This window comes from Cygnus olor, chromosome 16 (genome assembly GCF_009769625.2).
Source record: "Cygnus olor isolate bCygOlo1 chromosome 16, bCygOlo1.pri.v2, whole genome shotgun sequence".
Classification (NCBI taxonomy): domain Eukaryota; kingdom Metazoa; phylum Chordata; class Aves; order Anseriformes; family Anatidae; genus Cygnus; species Cygnus olor.
In genome coordinates, this window is record NC_049184.1 from 3,822,368 (window position 1) to 3,849,660 (window position 27,293).

Here is a 27,293-nt window from a genome sequence, read left to right on the forward strand (position 1 = left end):
TTTGCAACTGGCCCCCAACTACTGACCTATGCTGTTACAGCAAGCTGTGGTTACAGCAATTATGCCTGGAATCCAAACAGTTGTATTTTGCCTTCCTTCTAACTTTTATGTCATAATTTTGCTTTGTCTTCTATTCTTTTGAGGAATTGCTTGTGTAGCTTAGCAGAAAAAAAAGTTAAAGAAAAAAAAAAGTAAATCAAACAAGTAATTTGTTTCCTGTAACACCAGACATTCACCTGAAGCCCCAATATAAACTAAAGGGGATTTCTGCAGGCAACAGAGAAGACCAACCTGAAACAGAACAGAGGAACTTGTGAGGGGGTTCTCATCAATACTTTGTGGCACTCTAGCTACATCAAAGGATGCTGTAGTCCACCACATTTAAGACCTTCAAGATTTTCACTTGTAAGAAGCCAAGAATCCAAAGCTTCTTGGAAAGAACATGAGCTAAACAGTTCAGCATCCTCTGCAAGCCCCTCCTCTGCTTAGCAGGAAGGAGGATTATTGCTGTTCCATTTGCAAATACCAAGCATCCTTTCTTAAGTCTGCTGCAGGTCCTGACAGAGATAACAACTTTTTGGTTAGATACTGGTCTATTTACGTCGAGTTGCTTTTATCAGATTTAATTTTCATACTTCATTGTCAAGTCAAAGGTATAATTTTTTAGAAAAGAATGTCTATGAAGCAGAGGTGCCTTTTCAATTTACACGTGGAATTAGTACATTTTTTTTGAGCTTCTGGCATTCTCTATGCCAGGCATTAACACAACAGAGTTCCCAGCACAGTCTCTGAGTATTTACTTGGGGGTGGAAAACTACTAAGTGGTAAGAAAGTGGAGTTTTCCTTAAACTCTTACATTCAGTCTAGCTTTTAACAAGTCTGTATTTGAAGAAACCTGCATCTCCCAGAATCTAATTTACACACAGAGCAACCCTGTATCCCCGCACCCTCAAGAAAAATAAACAGCTAAACTGAAGTACTGAATATTGCAGTCCTTGTTCATTTAAAATTCTCTAAGATTATCCTGCAGACCTTAGTGATCAACTACTTAAGCATACTCTTCTAGAAAAGCAATTTCTTAGCTTCTAGGAAGTCAGAATGAGATCCAGAACCATGGCAAAACACACCTGATGTTTATTTCAAAGAAGTAGAGCTGCACGGGCATTTCTGCAGAACAAAACAAAAGCTGTGTTGCTTAAGATGGAAAGTTGCTGTGCTGGTCGAAGACTTTTCTGAGCACATGTCAGAACAGGTTTCTGTGTATGTACATCACCTTTCCTACAGCCTGGATGGGTTACCATTTTGAAATTTGCAGGGGCTGGAAATGTGAATAAATCACCCAGCTACACCTGATCGTAAAACAGTTTGGAAACAGTGAGGAAACCTCGATCAAACCCAATTTTAAGATTACCTTCAGATTCTAAGTTCTTGAGCAGGAACCTTCTTTGTTCTCTCTTTGCACAGTGTCTAGTTCAGCAGGGTCCTGTCAGGACTAGGGGTCCTAAGTTCTACGGCAATACAAATAATAAATAAAAAAATAATAATACATAGTATATGATCAATAACACCTACTTTATACCCTGTTTTTCAAAGATACACTGCACCCCAGCAAATACTTGAAAAATATGGTAACAAAGTTACCAAAGTTGCAAGACAAATGCAATTTGTTTGATGCAAATATTTAACCTTAGGGTTTAAGTGGCTGGGAAACTCATTAATGCTATTGCTTCACCAGCACTGAAATGAACACGGAGTAGAGATGTAACCAGTTCATGCACACAGCCTTGGGAGTCTAGCAGAAACTGGGAGGAAACATGTAGAAGCCGAGGCAGTGAATCCATGAACAACTTCTCATCTCCATCATCTATTTTCATGCTAAGAGGAACCAGATACAGAAATATAATTCCAGTGATTTTTGGTGTTGGCCTTTTCATTTGGAAAATAAAACAAACACAGGTAAGGTAGGCAAATTGTAATGAAACATGTCATAGATCCCCTATGGCTATCTCATTTTTCCCAAATGACTGCTGCATGAAATTCAAAAATTAAAGACTGAGATTTGAAAATAAAAATATAACTTAAAAAGGAAACATTTAAAAGAGAATTTCCTAAGGGTTTCATTCTTTCCCCACTCTGCGGCAAGGAGAGCAAAAATACAATCCCAAAGAGGAGAGAAGTCAGAGGGGATTAGAAAGTCCAGTCTTTCAGTCTGTCTCCCATTTTGCTAATTCGTACAGTAGGTTATTTAAGAAGCGGTAGATGCTCCAATAGAAAGCAGGCAGCAGCAAACACAGGCATCATCTCCTCCTTCCAGCGAGGTCTGTGCAGTCTCAGTCTCTTGCTCCGGGAAGGAGAGGTTTTCCTTCCCACACTTGTTACTGCCTTCTAACGTGGGAGAGGGGAGAAGCGTCTGCCAGGGGTTGGGGTCTACCATGTCGGAGGCTCCCCTCCCTTCGCTGGGCTAAAAGGAACTCAAGTATTCCAGTGCAACCTCGTATACAAATTTATACTGTTCCTGAAAGACAAAACAGAAGTCAGTGATGCTGGGATGCAGATGAACTCTTTGAAGCCTCATTCCACAAGCTGCCAAAAATACCTCCTCTCTCCTTCTTAAACATTTGGCAGGACCAGGCAAACATTAATTGTATTTCTATGTGATACTGAACAAGCATTACTAAGAGATGTTATCATCAATGGAAGAGAAAAATGCTCAAAGAGACAGCCACCCTATGGACTATTCATTAGTTCATGTTCCATGCCCTCACTGCTTTTGAGGAAGAATTTAGTGTGATCGATTGAGATGTTTGAATTCAGGACAGTTTCATCTCTCTGGTTGCAGGGAGCATGGTCTGAGTTTCAGACTCTTCTCCCTGCCTGGTTTCAAGGCATGTAACAGCAATAAGCACCAGGCTATATGCATATGCAAAAGGACAAATCCTACCCGCTTCCCATAGCCATGGTGACAGCAACTTGGGGTTTGGCCTCCTGGAAGCAGCTGGGTGTGGGATGCTCTGCTCCCCATGCTGCTCAAAATGAGAAGTAGTGGGACTGAGGGACTCATTGCATACGCTAAAATAGGACTGAATTTAATTCTGCTGGCTTCATATTATGCTTGGGTTTGATTCATGCTGGACTAAGCCATGAAATTTTGTACCTATACTGAAGTCCCCCTGCATATGCTGGGTGGGGTGAAGTGTAGAAAAAAAACTTACCAGTGACTCCACCATGTTGGACTTGTTATTCCGTAACGTTTTCACTATGTGGAACACGTCAATGATATTTTGCTGTTGAATCATCTCACACACACTGCAGATGGCACAGAAGGTGCCACTACGTCCCCCACCGTTCCTGGGTGCAGAAGAAAAGAGGCAACAGATGAAGCCAGGCAAGGGAAGAGAGCACTACTTACACAGCAGCACGTACACCGAGAGAGCTCTGTATTCAGCAATCTGGTTGACAAAGTTCATGGGTTTGTGGAAAAGCAGTTCTGCAGGGGCAGTGTGAGAGCTGACAGCGCTGTGGCACGAGGGAAGGGCTAAGCTCATCCCTGGCAGTGGCAGAGAGGAAGCCCTGGGCACTGCCATGCTCCTCTTCGCTCCTCTGGGGCTCCATGGTCAGAGCTGATCACAGCAGAAAATAGCAGAGACTTTTTGGCTACTCCTCACCACAATCAGTAAAATCTCTGGGCCAGGAGGTAATATAGCACAATATTCAACTTGAAGTGTATTACAAATGTAATTTAACTTCGTTTTCCCCAGCTGAAGCCTGGCAAGCAACCAGATTTCCAGATCCATAATCGGTCCTTGTCAGACACATTTTGTGAGGCTACAGACGTTTTCCAGTCCTACTTACAGGCAGTGAACAACAGTGCGGCCGTCTCGCCCATCGTACTGCTCCTGCCACTTCTCCAACCTTCTGACCACCTTCAGGAGGGAGCGTTTGGAAGGAGGGGTGTCCCTGTATGCTGGCCAGCCAATGTATTGCAAGTGCTGAACTATGCGATATCCATCTTGGGGCTGAAACAAAGAGCATTTTCAAGATGCTAATGGGAATGTGGCAGGAAGCAGGGGGTACCAATTACATGACATCTTCCCCTCTAAATTTCATATCATTAATGCTAGCATCCTCCAGCTCTGGGTATGTGATGTCTGAGTCGCGAATGAAGACTTTGCAGTATTCTGCATGATAACCATGATCTCAGATACTACAAAGTCAGGCAGAAAACATCTGCTAAGGATCCCTTGTTTTGTTTCCACTAGAGAAAAAAGTCTCATCAAATTGTAAGAATATACTTTCCTGGTAGCCTCTGCTGGAGGTCAGGTGTGCCATAAAAATTAAAGGCAAAGATGGCCCTCAGAAAAAATCTCTGGGGACCATGGTAGAAAGGACCCTCACAAGGATTTTAGCAGTGGCTGTTGGTGGTGAATACAGACAGGTGCAGAGAAGTACGACTTCACAGCATCCACCCTGCCAGCACTGCATTTACAAGCCAGCTTTGGTGTGAGTCCCAGGGCCGTACTTTTATTAGCTGTAGGACTTCATGGCTGTCCCTGGTTCAGAGGCAATTGGCTTGGGCTATGGGGTGGTGAATAGGTAAGTGATTTAGCCATTCACGTAGTTAGACCTCAAGGTTCACTCCATAATGGCGTAATTGAACTGCTGCACAGGCTCTGACCACACAATCAGAGACAGATGTGTTAAACAGTATGGAAATGTAATTTTTGGAGCCTGATTCCACTTCTGATTAAAAAAAAAAAAAAAGGAACAACAAAAAAGAAGAGATATAATCAATCTGGGGAACAACTAATGAGAGAAAAATTCCCTGCTGAAACCCTCCCTCTCCCTGTAGCCCTGAAGTTGCATTGCCTGGGTCCAGCATGCAGATAAACTTTGTTTCTATCATTTCAGCTATATTGGAGATGAGGAACACAGACAAAAAGTTGCTTACAGAAACAGTAGTTGCTTATTTATAGGAAAACAGTGGCCACTGAGAGTCCAGTCAAGCCAGTAAACAATGCATTTGTCTTCAGAGACGATGCACAGTAGGTAACAGATGGAGAGCATTTGACACTGTCTCAGTTTATTTCCTATGATACTGATGGTTTTATATTGGCTACTAAGTGATTAATTGTTCTCAAATATACATAGAAAAATGAATTCCATTTAAATACAGATTTTCACCTCATATCATCCACTTTCTACTTGCAGCCAAGAGCCTTTTACCAATATAGACTGATGCAATTAAATGTTAATTAAAGGAAGTAGCTACTACATTCTGCAGTGGAATTCTGTTACTAGGTGAGATATTCAGCATCTCTAAACCATAGTCTAGGTTCTGCCTCCTCCCATTCCCTAAATATATATTTGAGAATAAATAGGGAATCTGATATTTTACTGATCTTACCCTGGCCATGTTACAGATCCGGAATATCCGGTTTATGATGTCTTCATCGATATCTGCTGAAACAAACTCTACTTGAATGGGGCCATAACAACAGGACGTCTTCTCTGGCCAGTACTGCATGCAGAGCTAGTGAGAACACGGAAAGGAAAGCAGAAAGCACCTTAATATTAACAAGGCAATGCATGATCGGTCTTCTTTCACTTCAAATTCATAACCAGCTCAAAATCCATAGCAAATCCCTTATTACAGAATGTATTTGCTCAGAAAATACCTCCTTCTAGCTCTGTGAAACTTCTTTATATCATGAATGTGAAGACAAAAACAAACATATTTTAGACATTTGACTTTTTTCCTTTTTCAGTATGAACACAATTTCTGATTGAATTCTGGGATGTAAAGGTGCAGAAAAGTGGCTGGCAAACAAACAGGGCATAGATTTAAATGAGCATTAAAAGACCAGTGTCTGCAGGTAAGTGTAGTAGGAATCACATAGGTTTGAAGTTAATGAGGAAACTGTACACACATCAACAAAATTAATCTTAAGCAAAGTGGAATTTTTCTGTGCAATGAACTTTTTGGCATTCTGACTCTGCCAGCGAGCAGGGGAGAGAAAACGAGTTAGCTCTGAGAGCAATCAGAGCAACTTCAACTTCTGGGTGAACCACAACTGCACCTCTGAAGTTTGTAAAGTGGGCTGGAAGTCATTTTTCTTATGCTGATGCTACTGAATTCAAAGCATAAAAAAACCACACTACTATTCACAGAAATTACAATCTAAGTATTTCAAACCCGTCTGGAAATAGATCATGGCAAGAAAATATTTTGCATGAGATCTCATTAGCAATTTCTGCTGAGATTGTATTTTTCTGTGTTTTTTTTTTCTTCCTATTTTCAAGTGTAATTTTTCAGAAGTCTTGAAACCCCTAGATGCTCACTTGAACTTGATCTCAGGCTTTTCAGGTTCAATCACTGTCAGTAACATTGTCATGTGTGTGCATGCTACTGCATTAATTCTGTATTCCTGTTATTCCTTTGATCATATGGGATTGAATTGGGTGGGATGAAATTGTATGCATCTTTGCCCTTGTTAGTTTTTCAAAATTAAGAAGCAAGTCAAGACCACATAAGCAAATCCTCCTTTGAAGGTTGTCTTTACTCTTCCTCCAGACTTTCAAGCAGCCTACAGATTTCCTCTCAAAGCATTTGTCCAATAGACAAGGAAATGGAGATGGGAGCTGAACAGGTGCTTTAGGAAACAACCTCAAGGTGCAGCAGAAAGAAGGGAAAGATTAAACTTTACCTGAATTAAAAAAAACCCTGCTTCTCATAAAGCAGGTCTGTGAATGACCATCCACCCAAACGCGTATGCTTGCTTATACAGTGCTTAAAACAACCTTTTATGTTCTCTGAACTTCAAATGGTTTATTTGTACTTTTTTCTTGCATAGTACATTACAGGCTCACTGACCTATTTATTTTAACCGCATTTTTATTTATTAACCACTTATTTGGTTTTAACTACAGCTTTTGTGTAAGTAACTTCTTTGTGTTTTATTCATGTAGATGAGTAAAACATCCTGCTTAAGCACACAAGTGTGGCATTTGCATGCAACCATACACTGACAGTTTTGTTGTGCTTATGGTGTCGTGCTTGGATTAGGCAACGATGAGCAGCTAGATAATAACAACATTGTTGTACAATAACAGTGCAAGCATAATGTCGTAACACAGTTAAGCTTCCTTTTCAGAAATCTCACTTTCACAACTGATAGCAAACTTTCACACCCTGCCTTGAGAGCTCATAAGATACAAACTTCAAAGCTATCCTTAACTTCCAGTGCTAGCTGGGTGTTTTTGGCATTGGCTGCAGACTTGAGGTAGGTGACACCATGCTAGAATAACTGTCAAAGTGACTTAATTCACTGCCAAATCTCCTTTTCCATGCCTGAAAAATACCTCATAAAAACTGAAATTTTCTAGGGAAAAAAAAAGCAGGTAAAGTCTTCTGCAGAAAGATAGTCGGCAAGAATAACACTGTCTGAGGCTGATAGGTTTCTGAGAACGAAGTGTGAGAAAGTACGCTTGGTTTCCAGAAAACGCTCTGTTTTTCTTTTAAAGCGTCTGAGAAAAAGGAAAAGATGAAATCCGCCTCCGGATGCCATGCCAAGACTCAGAAGCAGGCTGGGTAAATCAGGCAGGAGGCAGCAAATGCACAGGACCTCCAGTTCTTCGCACAGAGGGCTGAGACTCAGCAGGTCACCAAGAGAGCCCACTTCTGAGCAGAGCTCTCACCACAGACAGAAATGAAATCCCACAGCTTCCACCCTGAAGGGAGCTCCCCTCAATGACCAGGTGATTGGTTTCTCCATTACCATCCAAAAAAAAGAGACCAATAATCCTGCTGCCTTCGAGCGTGGTAAAATTTTGAAGACAGCGAAGACACAAATGAAAAATTAATCCATGAAGTACCAACTACTTGAGAGTTCTTCTCCTGTTTAACAAGTGCTGTAATGGGTGAATTAGCAATGCCAAACGTACTCTTCACACAAATTGCATGATTACGCCTTTTTGAAAGCTGTTATCTTCTGCCACTCATCAGCAAGGTGGCTGGAAATTCTGGAACAGGAGCAACAGCAATGGCTCCTCCCCCTGCAAGCTCAACTTCTGAAAATAACGGTGTGTTTGGTGGTCAAGAAACCAACTTACACATGACACTTAAAAAATAATAATAAAAAAAAAAATACACAGCACAATGTGCTTCTCCAAAAATGGTGCAAACCGCTCCTCTTAGTACTACAGAATTTCATTGGAAAGCTCAGGGAAAAGATCCTTCTTAGGTTTTCAGTGTATCTCTGGGTTTTATTCTTCTGGAAATGCTGGGTGAACAGGCAAGCATGAAGTACATATTTTTAGGGAGGAAACAGGAGAAATGGAAATCGGTTTGGGAGGAGAATTTATACGCAACAAAGGCAGCATACTAGATATCTCATCCCTGTTAAATGCAGTGAGAATTAGCTGCCTTAGAAAGAGTCAAGCATGTGGACCTGGTCCTTTATCCTTCTTAATACCCCAAACCATTACCTATTACATTCTGGTTCCCATCCTTTATTTTATTTATTGACCACAAGAAAATGGCAGCAGAAACCCTCTTAAAACCCTTTGGATCTGAGAATAAAGCTACATGACTGAATGATGAAAAATCACTTACCTGTGCTGCATCCATCTCATTCAGCATCACGACAGAGGAGCAGTTATAATCAAACACCAGCCTCCAGAAGTCTGCTACGGTGTTGGGCAAAGGGTGCTGAGTTACAATAAAGGCAGCAGGTTGCTTGTGGCTCTAACAAAAGAATAAGATTAGTTAAAAAAAAAAAAATCAATCAACTTTTATTCAAATGAATATTATACCCGGGAGGCTATGGCTAGGCAATCTGAGCCATTTAACCAGATTATACAAATCACATATCTTTCTCCTTGTTATCACTGTGCAATGAATGAATGTCTCATAATGGGATTCTTTTGCTCCCAATGAAGACATTTCATTAAAGAAGCGTCACAAGAGCAGAGATTACCTAAATCAATTATTTATATTTTGAGACTCAGCAAATAATACTAATTCTACTATTACTACTATCAGTAATAATAATAATGGGAAACAAAACAGCTGGAAGCAAACGCTCTCCTTTTTGCTGCAATGGACTCCAGTACCTAGTGGAGGGATTAGCCCCATCTGCCATTGCTCCTTGGTGGCATGGTGCTCCGGAAGTGGCACAGCTGGGTCACAGCCATCCTTTAAAAGGATAGGGGGGAGTATTCAGAGTCTGCACCACTGGCATTCAACTTCTGTTCCTACTCTTCCACCTCAAAAAAGCCTTCTGCCCTCAATTTCCCTAACTATGAGGGGGGGAAACTGTGGTCCTAACCTCTGCGGGGCTGTGTTAATGAATGTTTGAGAGGCACTTGGAGATGAAAGGACAGAAGCTCAAAACTATCGCTTTCCAACCACAGCAGGCAATGGTCAGACGAGCCTACAAATGCTACATCCTTTGTGCTGTACTTCTGTGAAGCAGACATGAATCAAAAGGTACAATGCTTGGTTTTAAAAAACAAGCAAAGACACAGATTAAGATTTTGGATTTAAAGTAAGTAAATAAATAAATACCCATTGTATTAAGATGGCAGCTGTGGGGGCTTGCCTTTTCTCCTCCACATGAGCCAGCTGTGAGTGCAAGTGTGAGTGGCCCAGGGAGTGTCCCCCTGGGAGGGGGACACGGCATCGTGCCCTCCACTGCTCTGTGGGGTGGCTGCACGCATGGGCAGGGTGATGGGAAGTGAAAAATTGATGGGAAAAGGAAAGCTGTTGGGAAATGATCAGTCTGGAAGGGATTTCCCTCTTTCTTCATACAAAGTTTCTATATACAAAAAAAACGCAATTAGGAATTTTGTATGGAAGGATACAAGTATTAGCAAAGTGCTTTGTGGTAATGAGGGCCAAAATGTGCAAGCACTTTCCCAGTCCCTAAGAAACAAGAGAATTGATTCTACAGATTTGCTAATGCATGAAACACACTTTAAAAAAAGAAAAAAAAAATGTTCCTTGGGCATATTTGCAGTGAAGACATCACAATTTTCTGAAGAAAAAAAGAAATTCTCTAAAATTAGTTCTATGATCATTTGACTTAACCTCATAAATGCAGTACTATCACTGTTCCCCATAGACTGAAAGAACAGACAAATTTAAAAAAAAAAAATAATAAATGACCCTATTCAACATCACTTGGGAAAAAATGATGACGCTTCACCCCAGACTGTATTTACAGACACTCCAACTGCAATAATTAGTGCCTTTAAAGGCATCCCTATCCAAAGGCAGCTAAGCACCACAGCAAAAAGAAACCATCAGCATAAGTCACCCCATAAAAATGACCTGTGCTGTGAGGTTCTAGCCTGTAAACAAAGCGAGGGAAAACACCTTCAGACAGATTCACATCAGTTTTACTCATGTCCTTCAGCCCTGAAGTTTTCTGCACATCCAATCCCTGTACTCCCATATTCTTAACTGCAGTAGCTCAAATAAATCACTCACTCCACACTGCAAACTATTCTTTTCAAAGAGCTGACCTGGCAGCTCCCCGTGAACGTTTCTTTTCCAACTTATGCATCAACCAGTGGGAAGAGTTGGCCCACCACTTCTTTGTTCGTCTGCCTTTCTAACATACAACCTCAGACTGCATGCTCAAAAGCTTCTTAGACAAAATTTTTGCAGCAGCCTGAGGCAGAATGACATAGACTGTGATTTACCACATTACCAAGTGACACACTTCTGTAAAGCAGAGAAAATCCATGTGGCTTTGCCCAGCCTGGACAGATCAGACTCAAAAACTGCAGGGAAAATAAAAGTCCTTTTGCTTTGGATCCATTTCTCTCAGAAGAGAAACCCAAGAATGAATAAACCTGGTGCAGACTAGCATCAGTGGGGCCCGCGGAGAGCTGCTTACATCCATGAGTGCAGCATTGATGTAGTTACTTGACTCGCCATCCACCGAGATGAGGAAAGGCAGGCACCGGTCCAAGGGCAACACATCCATGCAGCGATTCTTGTCATGGTTCCTTGGCAGAAGCCCGATGCTGCAATCTTCTGGCCGAACACGTGGTGTCACAATATTGAGAGTCTGTGAAAGTGGGGAGGGAAGAAGGGAAGGAAAGACAGAAGCAGGCTGAGTGTCTTTGAATTCACATCCAAAAAGGATGCCATCTGCACAATATGTTTATTCTGAAGGTACTTAGAAGAGCAGATCTTTGTGATCCCAGAGAATGAAAAAGAACGAGCACGGGGGAGCTTGCTGCTGTTATAATACATCGCAGTTTGCACATCCTCCCGAGGTGCTCTTCCAAACACCGCAAGCTCCAGCAGAAATGCAGGGCACTAACCACCTTCTAACGATTTCCAACTGTAAAACCCCACAGCAGTTAGTTAACGCTTCTGCTCTTTCTAGAGGTTGGAAATAGCCATCACCGTTACAAGCTGCAGCTTTGACCTGGTCATGGAGTGAAACCTCCTCATGTTTCTGCCATTCCTGGGGTGGACAAGTTGCAGCTTTGATCTGCTCATGGAGTGAAACCTCCTCACGTTTCTGCCATCCCTGGGGTGGACACACACGTCGTGTCCCTCCAAGTGCACCCTGTGCACGAGCACCTTGTGCTCGCCCAACCCGTCTGACTGGGTTCATGTCCTCTGGTGATTCCTCGGTCAAACTATTGATTTGTCTGAACAATACACACAAAAAAAAATAAGAGAAAGGAGGTGTGTGTGTGTGTGGAGGGGAGCTTTAGTTTGCTTGTTTGTTTTTAAACAGGAAAGTCGAGCTGTTGCCTCTATTATTTAGATTGCTCCTTTCCTTGTGGAGAAACACACGGTATGCTTCTGTTACCTAGCCATACCTTATCTCCGGGGTCTTGCTGCCGGTCTTTTACCCTTTATCTATCCTTCCCACAGCTTGACAGAATGTGTTTCTTTAAATGTAATTTTCTTTTGTATTATCCACTACGGATGCCTCCTGACAAACCAGTCCCAGGTTACTCAGCAGGTGTCAAAAACAGCAAATCCAAGTGAACTCATCTTAACACTGTCACTTAAGCTGTGGTAGATCAGTGGCTATCTGATGGCATTCCTCTTTTACTTGTCATGTTTTCCTCTCCTAAGCAAAGCCCACGCAGTCAAACAGTGAAGTCCTTTGCAACCACCAGATGAACACAAAATATTTAGGGGCCAACAATTTTTACAAAAAGATTGACTTCTACAGGGAGGTTATGAATGGAGAAAGGACAAACATATAGGGACATACACATAGTAAGTAAAATTTGAAATAATATAGTTGCTCTAAATTATGCATAAAGTAGATGCATAATTTTTGTATTTATGCAAAAACTTTATTCTACATAAAGTCCCCTTGTTTAGAGATGGGAAGCATCCAGTCTGGCAGGGAAAGCAACATGAAATTTGAAATCTCTGACAGTGCAGATAATTAGGCAGGTGACTTGTTAGTGATTTACTCCTGTCTATTTTATGTCCTTCCCCTCACTCCCTTGTATTTGTGCTTACTCAAATTATGAAAGCTCTCCTGAATGAGCTCTTGTATGTTTAGGCGATGTGTAGTGCATGAGAAATCCATCCAGTCTTACCTGAGGGACAGTGAGACCTAAATAATACAAATTGCACCAACACATGTAGTTAGATCAAGTGGTTCATAAAGATTGTAGAAAAAGATACCATCTTCTGCATTAAATTCAGACAATTAGGGATGGAGAATGCTCCAAGCTAAAATCCTGTAAAAATAACATTGTACAACTAGACAGCAAACAAACTTCTTATGCAAAGTACGGAGGAGCATTTCCTTCCCAAAGGAGCTGCCAGCCCCTGGCAGCTCAAAAGAACAAGCACACGGGCAACAAATCTCACTTCGTATCATGACAAAACAAGCACACTGAATGGTGACATTTTTTTAAATAGCATAACAGCATTTGATGAAGTTAGGCTTTGGTTCCTTCACGCCAAGCATCCAGAACCAGAAACACTTTTACAGATCTGATATCACTTGATAAAACCAGATTTTTTTTTAATTGAACTGTCATCAGTTGAGATCCACATACTTTATCTCACTATATCAACCCTGATGATTCTCTGCAAGGTTTCAGATAAAACACATTCTCTTGTTGCATAGAGAGGGAGCAAAAGAGGCACCTGACTCAGACTGGGGCTCCTGAAAAGGCACTTTGCTGGGAAATGGAGGGACATCTCCCACAGTTAAAGGAATCTCCATCTTTTCACTGTTGATTTAGAACAGACTCTTAATAAATAGCAGAGGTGTCTCTCTCTCTCTCTCCTTTCAGTCCAAATCACCTTCCTCCAAATTGCCCACAATATTACATTTTTCCACATGCTGGTGTTAGTTGAAAATCCTGAAGGGACTTAAAGATATACTGGGAATAAGGGTAGAAAGTTCAGCTCACAGTTCTGGAGGGTGAGTTCTCTGCTGTGCAAGAGGAACAACTCCACAGAGCTCGTGGCTTGTGTGTCCCAAGCCTCAGTTTATCAGGGTGGGATAAGCAGTGGTGTTAGCACAATGTGGAGTATTCCTCATTTCATCGCTTGCCCCAGGTAAACAGTGCTACTCCAGCACTTGCTTTATTATATGTCATTCCCGTTCTGACCACCAGGTACTTGTAAAAACATACAGAGTGAACTGAGGGCTTCAGTTCATCAAGAATTAGTACTAGAGAAAGTAATGCTCACTGAGCTCACTCTTCACTCTCTCTTTGTATGGAATTACATCAACAAGTTGATTGTCAAGACTCTGAAGCAACATACAAGCCACAAGAACAGTGCATAAGGCACCTTGAAGCATAAACGTTTCTGCATAAATTACAGAAGGAAATGAACAACTGAATATTTGCTGAAATGAGAAGTACAATGTTATCTGTGAAAATTAGTATCCTTGCTCTATTGAAGTGATGGGAAATGTTCCTTGCCAGAGACTGAAAAACCCCAAGCTTAAAAACAAACCTCTGCCTGATCCAGTAGTAACACAACAAAAAACACCTGAAATCAGACCTCAATTCAGTGTCCCCCTTCCCTGCTGTGATGGAAATCATAAAATGACACACAGAAATTGTGAAACACCTTCAGTACACCAGCTGCAATGACTGAGATAGATACATGAAATTACCTGAAACTCATCTTTTATCTGGCTGGAATTAGTCTGTGGATCTAGTCTGCTGATGTTGTAATATATGGATCTGAACTCACAAACTGGAATGGCCGTGTTGCCGCAGAGACATGCCTCCAAAATGGCATCATGGACAAATACATACTGCTCCTGTACAGGGGAGGGGATAAAATATTAAAGTTGTATTTTCAATCTAGATCATGAAATATCACACTTTTTTTTTTCCTTAAGTCATGCCTGCTATGCATATTTGGTGCTGTTTCATGTGGAGACAAATTATACAATGTGCTATGTGACAGCTTTGTGAGCATATTTAATCCATCATTGAATGTGAGGTCTCATGTATTCATTTCAAATTTACAAGTCAAATGGGAAGTCACCAGTCTCAGAAATGCTGGGACTAAATGGGATTGGGCCAAGGAGGAAATCAGGGTGTAAAGCTTGTCTGCTGGCAATCGCTAGGCAATGGTCTCTTCATTGCCAGGAATGGATTGTGCTTAAGACCTATGATACCAGCAGCAAAAATTACAGGACTAACAAGTCTGTTCCACCTGTCTTTTCAAAACTCTAGAGAATCTGGTTTTCTGGAAAAAGTTATTTCCCTTAACAATGGGATATGGGAAGTCCAGCAAAGTTTAAGTCCTTCTCTGTTCCAGATGACCGCTCTGTCCCTCAGGAGGGGAAGCACACATGTAAAGCTTCTGTAGAGGAATAGCAGTCCCATGGGAGTTTGTGTAGCTGCTAAATGGTATGTGATGGAGCAGCTTGCTTCATTGGCACCCTAAGCTTAAATCAAAGATGCTTCATTTTTTTTAGCTTGCAATTTATACAAAATGGGTACTATCTGAGTCTGCAGTACACCTATGAATGAGCCATGAGAGGATTCAGGAGCTGGCTTTTCTACTGTGAGAATAAAAGTAATCAGCAATGCTAAGAACTAAACTTCAAGGTTTGCCCTCCTGTCTCGAGACCCTGAGTAGTTGCGGGTGAATGTGATTCAGCGTACATCTGGCTATGTTTAGCAAAGAAAGTTGTGTATAATCTCATCACAGAGGAGGCAAGTGTTGACTTAATGAAATGCTGGGCTCCTGTCGAGCAGAGGAGCCGACGGGAAAGCAGCACATGGTAAGAGGAGACCTGCTGGCACCTACCTCCGTCTGCACCAAATTGACCCTTTGGGAGCGCAGCTCTCGCACACAGTTAAATATATCTACCACGCCTTCGTTCTCTGCCATGTCAAGCATGATGTCGATGGCAATAAAGCACCCTGTTCTCCCGGCCCCGGCACTAAAAAAGAGAAGACAGTGAGGGCCTGCATGATCAGGGGACTGTGGAGAGGCAGGGCTTTATGGAGGAGAAAATAACTATTACAAACACAGCTGTCTTCTGGAAGCTGCTCCCCTCTCGTGTCCAGTTAAATTGGCTTAGGATTTAAGGGAATGAGGTAAAAGAATGTTTCTTGAAAGGGAAACAGACCCAGGAAGGGGGAAAGAAAGCTTTGTTTTCCGGCAAATCAACAGAAACATTATTCAGAAAAATGTTTATTTTGGTTTTATGGGTCAGTTCACGTGCGCACCTCTCATCAAACTGTGGGAGAGCAGCCTTCAGGTTGCAAAAAGATACAGCCTGGGAGGGCAGGGGAGCTGGGGGGGTGCTTTTCCAAGGGTTTTCTTTCCATGGGACTTGGAAAAGGCATGCCCATTTATTCAAGTGGGCATGATGAAACGGTCCTTTGCCTCAAACACTTCTTTTCCCTTTTTAATCAGGAGGAGGTTGGGTCCCAGGCAGGCTGATTTCGAGTTGTGGATTTTAAAATTACAGAGAGGGGAGCCTGAGGCTACTCAAACCCTTCAGTTTAGAACTCCCAGCTGCATGTGAGAATCGGACCATCTCCTGCAAAGTGTGTTGTCATTGTGTCCTCCTTCCCTCCTGAAAAATCATCCAAAGCTGTTTAGGTGCGAAGGATAGAAAGAGGAGAACGTCTCTTCACATTATGCTGAAGAAAGAAGGAAAACTCAGCTTGTACCAGGGAAACTTCAGTTGCATGAAAACTCCAGCAGAGCCAAAAGCAAGGAGATATGAATGACCATAAATTAATGGACCAGATTAATCAACTGCTGAATAGAGAGAAGATATTTTTCATTTGCAGAATTTTAATGAATAAGTGGCATTTCCTCTCTCTTTATCTCTCAGCTTTTCAGAATTTTAACAAATAGTTATAACATTTCTATATTTAGAGGACCCTGGCACTTCATAAATATCGAATAGTGATAATATCCAGCCAGGCATCGGTAGGGAGAATTTGGTAATTACCACTTAACACAAGTCATTAAAATTCAAAAGCAGATAAATAACGGAGAGGAAATGGCATTTATTCATTAAAATGTGAAGGATGAAAAATTTCTCCTTGCTTTCTTGGTGACGATGAATCAGGTTCAGACTCCTTCCAAGGCCAGACCCATGTCACAGCATCAAGGCAGCAAATTCAAGCCCTGAGATCTCTGAAAGAATTCCCTTCTGCCAGCTCCTCTGGTTTAGCCATATTTTATTATAAATCTGATTCATCACTTGCTCATTAAAAAAAGAAAAGAAAAAAAAAAAGAACAACCACCAATAAACAAAAAGAAAAACAAAAACCACTCCAAACTGTTGAAAGATTTAGCTGATTTTCCTTTTTAAAACGATTGTGGGGCATATTCTCGCTCTCTCCTCCTGATCTCAGAGCGTGGCACTAAAAGGTAGGTGCCTGTGGGGTGCTCAGGGTGAGATCTGGGGGCAGCCAGCTCTGCTCTGTACCCTCGTGCTCCGTCCATGGCTCCTTTCCAGAACAGGTGCACTGAGCTCTGACCAAAGCACTGCACAAGTAGCTGCTCCAAATCCAAACTTGTTTTCTGCAGCCAGGCACTCTGAATTTGAAGTCATATAATAACGAGAGTTTGCTTAACTATGGTGTGTTACAGGAGCAATCATTTTATCTGGAAAGCCAAAGAAAGGACACCTACCTATGTCCAACACTCAATAACACAGAAAATTCTTTCTGAGGTCTGTTACTGTCTTCCGATTCACAATGCATCATCCACATAAATTATATAAACTACTGATCTAATCTAGCATAACACCTCCCCCCAATTTTTCCTTTGCTGCAAGTTGCTGGTGATAAGTATTAGGAGAGTTGGAAGAAGTCAGGAGAGCTGGTTTCTCTTCCTGGCTCTGATGGCAGCCCTGGGAGTCTCTGCTCTCCCTCCACCATTAGCATGTCTGATTGCATCTCTGACTGTTAGTTCTGCATGTCAGGACACTCTCCTACATATGCATGTACTGCCTTGCACAGTAGGGTCTTAAGCTCAGTTGGAAGAAGATGGTGCTGAAAGAGCACACACCAGTAGCAGCAGCAGCCGGGGAGGTAGCCAGCATGCAAATCAATAATCTGAATTTTCATGGCTGTAAACCAAGCAGTCAGTTTTCCTCAGGCATTCGCCTCTTATTTAGCTGGAAGACACTGGACTTGGACTGGTTTTCAGTCTGAAATCCCCATTCCAGATCCTGGGCTTTGAGAAAGCTAAGATGCATATGGCAGGTATCCAAACCAAGGAAGACAAAAAAAAACATTTGAGATAAAACCTAGTGTACCCTAGTACAAAGCTGAACTGCAGTGCATGTGGGTACAGAAAAGCAAAGTTGCTTTAAAATTCCCTGTCTGCAGACCTCTTTTTTTTTTTTGTAGGCATCATCCCTACTGCCACGTGAGGTTTCTTGTAGATAATGACTAGACTGGCTGTCCCAGATATTTACCATTTTCCCAGCTCTACTATGAGCATCTAAGAGAGTATGGGCCACCAGAGAGTCTTCTACATCCGAATAGCCCTCTCTGACCTACTTATATCATCTCCAGTTCACGCCAGCTAAGCTCCAGAGCTGCCACTTTAGAAAAGAAAACTGGATTCTACTTTGTTTCCCTGGGAGGCCCACAAATTACACTCTTAAACAAACAAAACATGGTTATTATCAGATGAGAAGAAGGAAAAAAGCTGAAAAAGCTGATGGATGAAAGGCTCAGACAGAGAGTTTGCATACCTGCAGTGCACAACAATAGGTCCTGCTTCTGGGGGGTTGAGAAACTTCACTTGCCGAACAAAGCCTAAGAGGCCCGTGGCATAGCAAGGAACCCCATGGTCCGGCCAGCTGGTGAAGTGGAACTGCCGAATCTCTCGGATCTCGTGGTAGCCTTTCTGAGGAGACAACACAGCCTCTATTTTTCTTCCATCAGACTGCAATCAACATATTCTCATCAGTGCTCCCTTCCCTCGTGCAGAGGCCTGAACAAGCAGCTAGCTCTAATTACACGCAGGAACATGTCCTATACCACTTTTCACTCCAAGAGATTTCAAGGTGAAGGATCGAGATGCATTCCAACTACAAATGAACCGGGTAACACACAACCGAGGACTATGAAGGTGAATGTCAGCACCTGTGTCAAACCTGTGGTCTTAGGGTTCAAAACCAGCTGATTAGGACCCTTACAGAGTGATGTCAATCCCAACATACCAGGCCTGCACTTATCCAGTCTGCTTTGGTGATATCTCCAAACCATCACTCTCAAATCTTTCTTGAGGCATCGAAGCAACAGACTGGGGAATGAACACCTAAATAATACACACACCCTAGGCAACAGGAGATTTTCTGCTACCTCCTACCAAATAGGGCAGAAACTGATACTCAACCCCATCACTTGGCCTTCCTGGTAAAACCAAGTTAATGGTGCAGGAAAACTGACACCACTTGTATACGTCCTGCCAAGGGTAACACAGAAGTGTCAGTTAGCTGTGACATTTTATTGCACAGAAAACGTATGTGAGAGTCCACTAACCTGTCAGATTTTGTCATTAGCATTTCTTACCAGGTTTTTTAGTGATTCAGTGGAAGGTGGACCTGGTATGTTAGTAAACTGGAACAATATTCCCATTGTGGTTAAACTTAAGTTGTCTTAGTAGGAATTTTTGAAAAGCTTTAAAACCACTTAGTGAGTGTTTGGAGAGTGATTTGGACAGACCTGGAATACTCTGATATTTAGACATCTGATTTCTAATTATATATAACAAATCTTCCGAATCCTGCTGATTTAGGGACAATTTTTGTAGTCCAGCCTGTATCATATTTTATTTCTATTGAAAAGGGATCATCTCTGGCATCAATTTAACTGGTATCTTTTCTTCATCTATAATTTTCCACTGTGAAATGGGATAGTTATTATTCCTGGCATACAGTCAACTACCTGCTGGCTTTTGGATGCATTTAAACTTCATGCAATGTGGATTCTACTTTTGTGGCTACATCACAATATTTGAGTAAAATCATTTGTCCAAAATTGTAATACCTGTCAAAAATTTAGGTTTCTGAGGTGAAACCTAGCCATACTGTAAATGTTCCTATCTCCGTATCTCTGGATATGCTTCCCAGAGTTCACGTCAGATCAAAAATTGTGTGTTATAACAAAATTTTAGCTGACTGAAGATTTCCTTACCTTTTGTACAGTAAATGTGCGTATGACATACTCTGCCAGTGGTTCTGTCTCAATTAGTGTGACTTTAATATCGCCATAGACCTCTGTGTCATCTGGCCAGTACCGAACACACTTCACCTGGCAGGAAGGAAAGAAAATGTTGAGAGAAAGTCATTCAAGTTAAGACAGAGCTGACACATTTTACTCCACTTTCAAGCTGAAGATGACACAAAGTGGACTTTCTCGTGATGTACAGACCATGCCAAAACTGAGTAAATAAATGAGATCAAAACTCCCTTACCAAATACAGAAGTTTCCTCTGTAGTGAATACAAATTAAAGTATTCATTTAACTTTCTTTTTTTTTTTTTTTTTTTTTTAGGATAGCCTTTCTTAAATTTCCACAGAAGCCCAGACCATACGTCAGGTTTACAGAACACCTGGCAGTCACTACCATCACCACCTTTAAGAAAAGAAGTGTTCTTGCTATTGTTACTGTGATTTCAAATGGTCTCTGTACAGCTAAAGAATTTCAGTTCATAGGGACTGTGCAATACTTGCTGATGCATTAAATTTATTTGAGTTTAAAGCATCCCTTATGAGATAAGGACACAAATTTGACATTTACGATGTGCCTGATCTTAGGCTCCTGAAAGAAATCTCCTGATCATGTGAACACATCCCAAGCTTAGCTACTTTCAGAAGCCATGTGCAAAACCAAATAAAAAATAAAAACTGCGGCTGTGAAGCTTTAGAGGGGACATATAGGATAACAAAAGCTATCAAGCTATTAAATGCTGTAGCATGAAAGGGTGAAGCAGCACCTAAAAGCTGACTAGTTACTGCAGAGCAGCTTTCATATTCCAGTTCTAGTCATAAACGGAAGAGGATTTATAAATATAAAACATTATTAATTTAGGTTTTTTGTTTTTTTACACAAAAGAGTTTATTTCAAATTGAAGTGTCAGTAGAAAGTAAAATAGAATAAATAACAATAAATGAACAGAACCAGGTGGCATTCAACCATGAGATCTAAAGGAAATCAAATAAAAAGCAGCTGAATTACTAACAGTTGTGAATAATCAATTGCTTAAATTTTTTTTTTTTTTTTTTTTAGTACAACAGGAATCGAAGGTGAGAAACAGAAGGACAACATTTTAAAGTGATGGTTTCTGTCTGAGAATCTGTCTAAACCAAAGAGACTTCACTACCAGGAGTGGGGAGAATACACTAAGGAAAGCACACCCCAGGTGTGCCTTTTTCTTATCCCCTAGAGCTGGCCACAGTGAGCCCGTGCCCTTTGAGTTATTCACATTTGCTCCCACCCTGGTCTTTGGCAATCGCTCTGTGCTTACACAGGGACTCCTGGTCCACCTGCGTCCAACAGAGTGAAGCTGTGGATGGTGAGGAGGCCCAGGGTGCTGGGTGGCCCCAGGATGCAGCTGTGCATGGTCTCACACCACCATGGAATAGTGATATTCTGAAATGATTAGAAACTCTTGGCTTTGAAGCGTCATTTAAAGAGCTCTTTTGATCAGCTCAAACACCAGTCACATGTCCTCTCCCCTCTGGATTTTTTGTGGGTAGGGAAGTATTCAAATTATACAGATAAAGAATAATTATTTTAAAAGCTCATTTTTCCCTCTGTACTGAAAAGGAGACAGCTCCTCAGCTAGCATAAATTTGTGTAACTCTGCTAAAGTCAAGACTTACACCAGAAACAAGATCCTTATTAGTTTGGAATGGATGCAGCTAAGTATTACAAAATCTAGCATTTTAAAGGAAAAAAACCCTGAGTGGATTAATTCATTCCCTCACTACAGTAAGCAAAAAGCATTTCACTTGCTGAGTGTGCCTGCAGCAGCAACATGGCGCTATACTCAGCGCTGGTTTGGTTGTATTTGCTGGGAAAATGGTACCCTTACCCTGCCCACTTCCACCAAGTTGGTGACCATGACAACACTTGCAGAGTTTTCTTGCCAAATCATTCTCCAGAAATCCTTCACTGTCTCTTGCATTGGCCCTGGGGCAACAGAAAAGACAAAAGGACATCTTCAGAGAGTGTGTTTAATGCCAACAACCCATTTCAGCTATTTCCTAGCCACTGCCCTGTTCCAACATGATCCTCCTCTCCCTTTCAGGACATCTCTCCACAATTCAGGGTTATAGACACTAAACAGCCTAGAGCTCTTTGAGGCATCAGACACCTCGTCCTTCCTCGCAGCAGGTATTTAAAGTTCTAGCATGCTGGAAATGGAGGTGATGGCTGTATTGTAAACAGTGGAGATAGCTCCTGCAGGAAACCACATATAAGCAATGGGAGTTGGATGCACCATGCAGTCACTGTGGAATTAAGGCTGTATTGAAATTTTTTCATGTGATGCAACACAAATTCCTCTATTTCACATTTTAATATTTACTAATTATGAAGGAGAAAACATGCATAAATCCACCATTTTTTGAAGTCCTCCCAGAGGAAAAAATTTCAGGCTCCAACAGCCAAACAGCAACAGATTTATTAGACTAGAGGCTCTCTCTGACTTTGTTTCCTTCTTAACCTCTATGCTGCAGGTGAAATCCTTCACCCAAACTTCACCCAATCCTGTCCAAATTCCATCCTCCATGTTCTTTGCATTGCTGCATTCCCCATACCCTTATAAACCCATACACCAATTTCATTCTGATATGTTCCTTTACTCCTTCAACAGGGACAAACCAGCGAGAAAGTCACGAAGTGGAACTTAAGAACGGGGTTATTTATAGTAACAACACATTTGTAGGGAAGGAAGGAATGCAGCAAAATGAGAACAAATAATGGTAGAGGAAGTGGTCACAGCAAAACAGTTTGCCCAGCGATGCAGGAAAACAGCATCCTAGTATATGGAACAGGAGTAGGGAGGCTCATCAAACAACATTGATAGCTCTCAACATTGAATTGTGTTGGTTAGCTTCTTCTTCTTTTTTTTTTTTTTTTTAAACCCCTAAAGGCAGAGGAAATTTCAACTAATTTACAGAAGATGGTGTTCTAATGCATTTTCTAATAGTTCCCACCAACAAAAATTCATCAGTCCCAGGCATATTCATACTGCCTTCCCCAAGCAATTTCACTCCAGAAGGTAAACCCAAGCTCCGTTAAGTCCCTTTTAGTTTGAAACACATACTTCATGCACAAAGGGCACATTATAGATCGCACTGCCACCTCTAAGTCTTACACCTGCAGCTGAGATTTTGTGTTTGAGTGTCTTAAACATCTCGGAACTTCAGATGTTCCCAGAACAGAAGATGTCACCCTAGAGATAACTCCTACAGCAATTTAAAACAGCAGAGGTTTTACAAATATATAGACATACAAGAATGAACTTGCCTTGAGTTGCAATGTAATGACGAGGCCGGTGGTACCCCTGGAAAAAAAGAAAAATATGGTGATGGTCTGAGATCACAGTTAAACAAAGCACAAGAGCATGCATTTTATACCTTACAGATACCAACGACTGCCATACACTTAACGATGTACTAACAATGGTTGTTGAACACATGAAAATAAAGAACTAGGCTGCCCGGTGAGATTTTAAGTGATGGTATCTCACTCAGGTTGAGTAATAAAAACCCCACAAAATCAGAAGATCTCATCATAACAAAGAGAAAACAGGAACGGTGCAGTTTTCATTATTTGTTCAAAGAAGTAAAAGTGCCATAACAAACCCATGGTCAGCTTTGAAAACTAACACAGAAAAAACTGCATCTTTGTGTTTGAAAAATAAGAAAGGGGTGGGTTTGCCCCTGTATGATAACACTGAATGCCAGTGGTATGTAACTTTATGAAGTGCATTTTTCAATTTCTTCTATTAAAGAAACTCTTCTGAACAGCACCATGTTCCTAAGCATTAGGAGATGCATGAAAGAAATACATGTTCATTTGACCATTCTGTGTGTGTGCAAGAGTTTGCTTTTTAAATGTTATTTTACAATACTCAAAAAAAAAAAGTCAATCCACTTATGCCTTCTGTCCTACGACTTTGTACACAGTCAATAAATATCAGATATCTGTTAATGTTATTGTGAGGGGCTGATATTGATTTTCACATACATCGTGCATTTAGCCCACATTCCACTTATGTTTGTGGATCTGTCAGACACAGGAAATCTCCATCTGTCTAGACTGGTCAGAAAGAATAAACTGGAGGCCAAGAACCTTCTCCCTGTCACAACATGATGTCTGTATAACTTTCAGCTGTCATTCATATCAGACCGGCAGTCTGTCCCTACATGAGATGCACCAAATTGGTAAGCAGACTTGTCAGCAGGAGTGTTTGTCACTTCAGGAATGTCCATGAGCCTTACGTCGATGTAATTGGCGTTGATGTAGTCAGAGTGAGGGTCCCCATCCAGCAGTTGCAATCTCACCCTTGAATGATCATCTGAAAGAAGGAAAGAAAAAAGTGACAGTAACAATAAAGAGGAGTTTGTCAGTGCTTTATTTTACCTGCCGATTCCTTCAAGTGGGTAATTGAACACTTACAATAGTAAAAAATGAAAGTATCAGAGCTATTCCTGCTCCTACGTGCCCTTTTGTTTGTACTTAAGATGTAATGTTTAGATCTTTAAGTTAGTGTTCGTTCAAACTCAACGTTCATTAAATTCACTGCCATCTCTATAAATTATTACAGAGCTATACACAGACCACAGATGTTGCTTGGTTTGGGGTCTTTGCAGGAAGAGTATCTCCCTTACCAGAGCCATCATCACCCTGGGAAGTAACAGCCTCCTTGGATTCGTCAGGTTCACATAAACTGAGGCAACAACTAACAGTCAAAACTAGGATAAAAATGAGGTTGTGACAAAGGTATAAAAGATTAAAGGAGGATAAAATGACAAATGAAATCCTACAACTAACAAGTGGGGCAACCCAAGGAACTGAAAGAAAATACCAAAGGAAATCAGAGCAATGCTCTTTCATACAACCCACAGAAACCACTGCAGCAAAATGACAGCAAGGCAAAGTGTGAAGCTGTGTTCAAGACAAAAAAAAAGTTCATATTTTTAAGGACATTCAAAGTTACTTTAAATAAGGCAATAAAATAACAGGTATCAGTCTTTTGATACTCTCCCAGTATGTTCTGCAGTTCAGGCACAGAAAGGAAGCACCCCAGTGGGCAGATTATGTCATAATTGTCCACCAAGGGAATATTTCGATCTTCCTCTGGAACAGCTGGTGCTGAGCTCTGTCAAAGGAGGTACTCAGCGAGCTGGGCCATTGATCTGATTTGGTCAGGCAATCCCAGCCCCGGTATCCAATTCATTGCAAAAGTGTTATCTAAGAACCAATTGCTTGGGAAAGGCAGCTGAGTTACGGAGGTCACAGCCAGGCCTGCTGGGCTCATTTCTGAAGGGTTTTATAATGAAGCAGAATACAGATTCCATTAAGTTTGTTTCCTCCCTACTAGCTATGTAGACAGTAGCTCCTACGCAGTAAAGCATTAATATTTAGAAGCACTTTGCAAAATATGGACGTAGGCATGATTTAGATTCAATTAAAAAGGATCATCACAATAAAACATAAAAATCTGAGGTGTGATTCTGCAGTAACTCAGTCAAAAAGGTTTTAGTTGTGACTTAATTAAACGTGGAATCAGATAATAATTGTGAAGACAGATGTACATACAGTTCTGAAAAATGGGATTTGGATGTATATTAAATATTCATTTGCTCATGTAAAGCAATGATTCTCATACTCTGCTCATTGTTTGGGTGAAATTTTCACACCCAAAAAAATACAGCCACATTGTTGTATTTATCAAATGCCATATTTGCATTCCAAAATGGTTTTGCTGGTGAATCCTTCAAAAGCTCTGCTATATCTGTATTAATAAATACAAACTTTGCAAATGCAGGAGGTATCTTTCTCTAAGTGCTGATGTTGCTCCCAGCTCCAGACAATTACCCATGCTCAAGGCAAGCACACTAGGAGTTGCACTAAATCATGTGTTTAGACAGACAACAAAGGAATTTATACTTAGAGCAATTCACACAGACAGACAACGAGCTGATTAAGCTGGACATCTGATGAAATACACAAAATCTCCTGTAGACAATTTCACACTTGCAATTCAAGGCAGGAAACTAAGCTAGTTAAGAATCACACAGAACAAAAGCAAAGAAAAAAGTCCCTAGAGCTAATGGTTGTGAGGAGAACATTTGCTAATCCTTCCTGTGATGCCACAGTATAATAATGTTATGAAAGTCTGAGCTTATTGCAATAATATAACTTGAAAAGTCATGAGAGCCAGAATGACCCTAATGACAGGTGAAAAGAATCTCAAGTTAATTGTTTAAGTGGGACCAAGACACTGTCTACGTACAGTGTGTGGCTGAAGTGCTCTGAACAGCCCCTTAAGGAAGAACGAACTTCTCTTCAGTTAATAGAGCCAAAATCACAAATCACATTTCAGCTCTTTGAGGCACTCCTAAATTAGAAACTTAAAACAGACAGGATGAATACATCCCCAAGGGACCTCACTGTGAAAGACCTGAAAAGGATATAGAATAGGTCTATGAATTTAAGACAGTTATGCATAAATAAAAGGTGCTCTGTAGCTATTAACAAGTGTTTCTTTTGTTCACTTGAGCCAAAGACAGTTGTCCTATCTATCTATAAAGAACAGGAAAGGATGAAGAAATGACCATTGGAAATGAATGATTAAAAAAAAAAAAAAGATATTCAGGTTTAGGTCATCTTATATTTTGGATTCAAAAGAAAAATGTTTTTAGCTGAGCTTTGCTTCAGGTGGATAGAATCTACAGTACGTCATCTCATGTTTTATAAAAATGAGACAATACATGTGGGAGATTTATTTCTCTGAAGAGTGTGAACGGTGCAGCAGAAAAACTGTATATGTGTACATATACACAAAATATTAATGATGTGTAAATGGTGTCTTTAATCATAAGTTCGTAAGTTTAGGAGACCGTTCTGAATAAACGTTCATGAACTAACTTACCTTGTAAATCACTTTCTTTCCAAAACTTTTTTTTTCTTTTTAAATCAAGAGCGACAAAAAAACAGTGCAACTTACTATACTATTAACAGCGGTAATAATTGTCTTGTACTCAGTCTTTTCATTTACAGACTTTAAAGGGCTTTTTAAAGAATGGCAATTATGTTCATTATATCTACTCCCAATGGCTAGAATGTATTCCTGATTCCACATCTTTTCCACTAGACAACACTAGCCATACAGACAACATATTTAAGCATACTGAAATGTAAAGTGTTGCTCAACTCTTCTGCACATTCATCAGACGTCATAAAATCACCATGTGGTACAAATGCATCATGAGAAACTTTAAAAAAGGAGAGTAACAAGACAAATTGTATGTCTGTAATATTCAAGGCTACAAAAAATGGGAGTAGATTTACAGATGTATATTTGATTTTGTTTCTCTCTGTTGGGTATAGTTGGTATGCAAGTTAGCAGAACTCTGAATTTGTATGAAGAGTACTTTGACTGAAAATTGGTCTTAAAACAGATTTCAAAAATGACAAGAATTTCACTGAAAAACATTGTGCTCCCATTTTAGTACAAAGATGTTATCATTCGAAACTTCTGTCAAAATTCCCATTAGTGATCATTTGAAATATCATTGCAATTTTTCCACATACCATTT

At 40.8% G+C, this 27,293-nt stretch overlaps 1 protein-coding gene across 13 annotated transcripts in view; it reads right to left on the reverse strand.

Moving 5' to 3' along the window:
* The window catches only part of PTPRT (protein tyrosine phosphatase receptor type T), a 565,545-nt gene continuing 538,252 nt past the window's right edge, over positions 1-27,293 (reverse strand). For 12 of the 13 annotated variants that reach the window (XM_040575465.1, XM_040575469.1, XM_040575472.1 and 9 more), the window contains 13 exons: positions 23,970-24,046; positions 22,993-23,029; positions 21,554-21,651; positions 19,651-19,767; positions 18,204-18,358; positions 15,281-15,416; positions 14,130-14,279; positions 10,902-11,075; positions 8,612-8,743; positions 5,405-5,530; positions 3,853-4,016; positions 3,213-3,348; positions 1-2,515 (listed from right to left, as the gene is read on the reverse strand). In XM_040575465.1, the coding sequence (XP_040431399.1) occupies positions 2,462-2,515; positions 3,213-3,348; positions 3,853-4,016; positions 5,405-5,530; positions 8,612-8,743; positions 10,902-11,075; positions 14,130-14,279; positions 15,281-15,416; positions 18,204-18,358; positions 19,651-19,767; positions 21,554-21,651; positions 22,993-23,029; positions 23,970-24,046 (1,556 nt within the window). In that variant the 3' untranslated portion in view covers positions 1-2,461. The remainder of the gene's footprint in view (positions 2,516-3,212; positions 3,349-3,852; positions 4,017-5,404; positions 5,531-8,611; positions 8,744-10,901; positions 11,076-14,129; positions 14,280-15,280; positions 15,417-18,203; positions 18,359-19,650; positions 19,768-21,553; positions 21,652-22,992; positions 23,030-23,969; positions 24,047-27,293) is intronic. The other variant, XR_005824772.1, reaches the window with a different exon arrangement.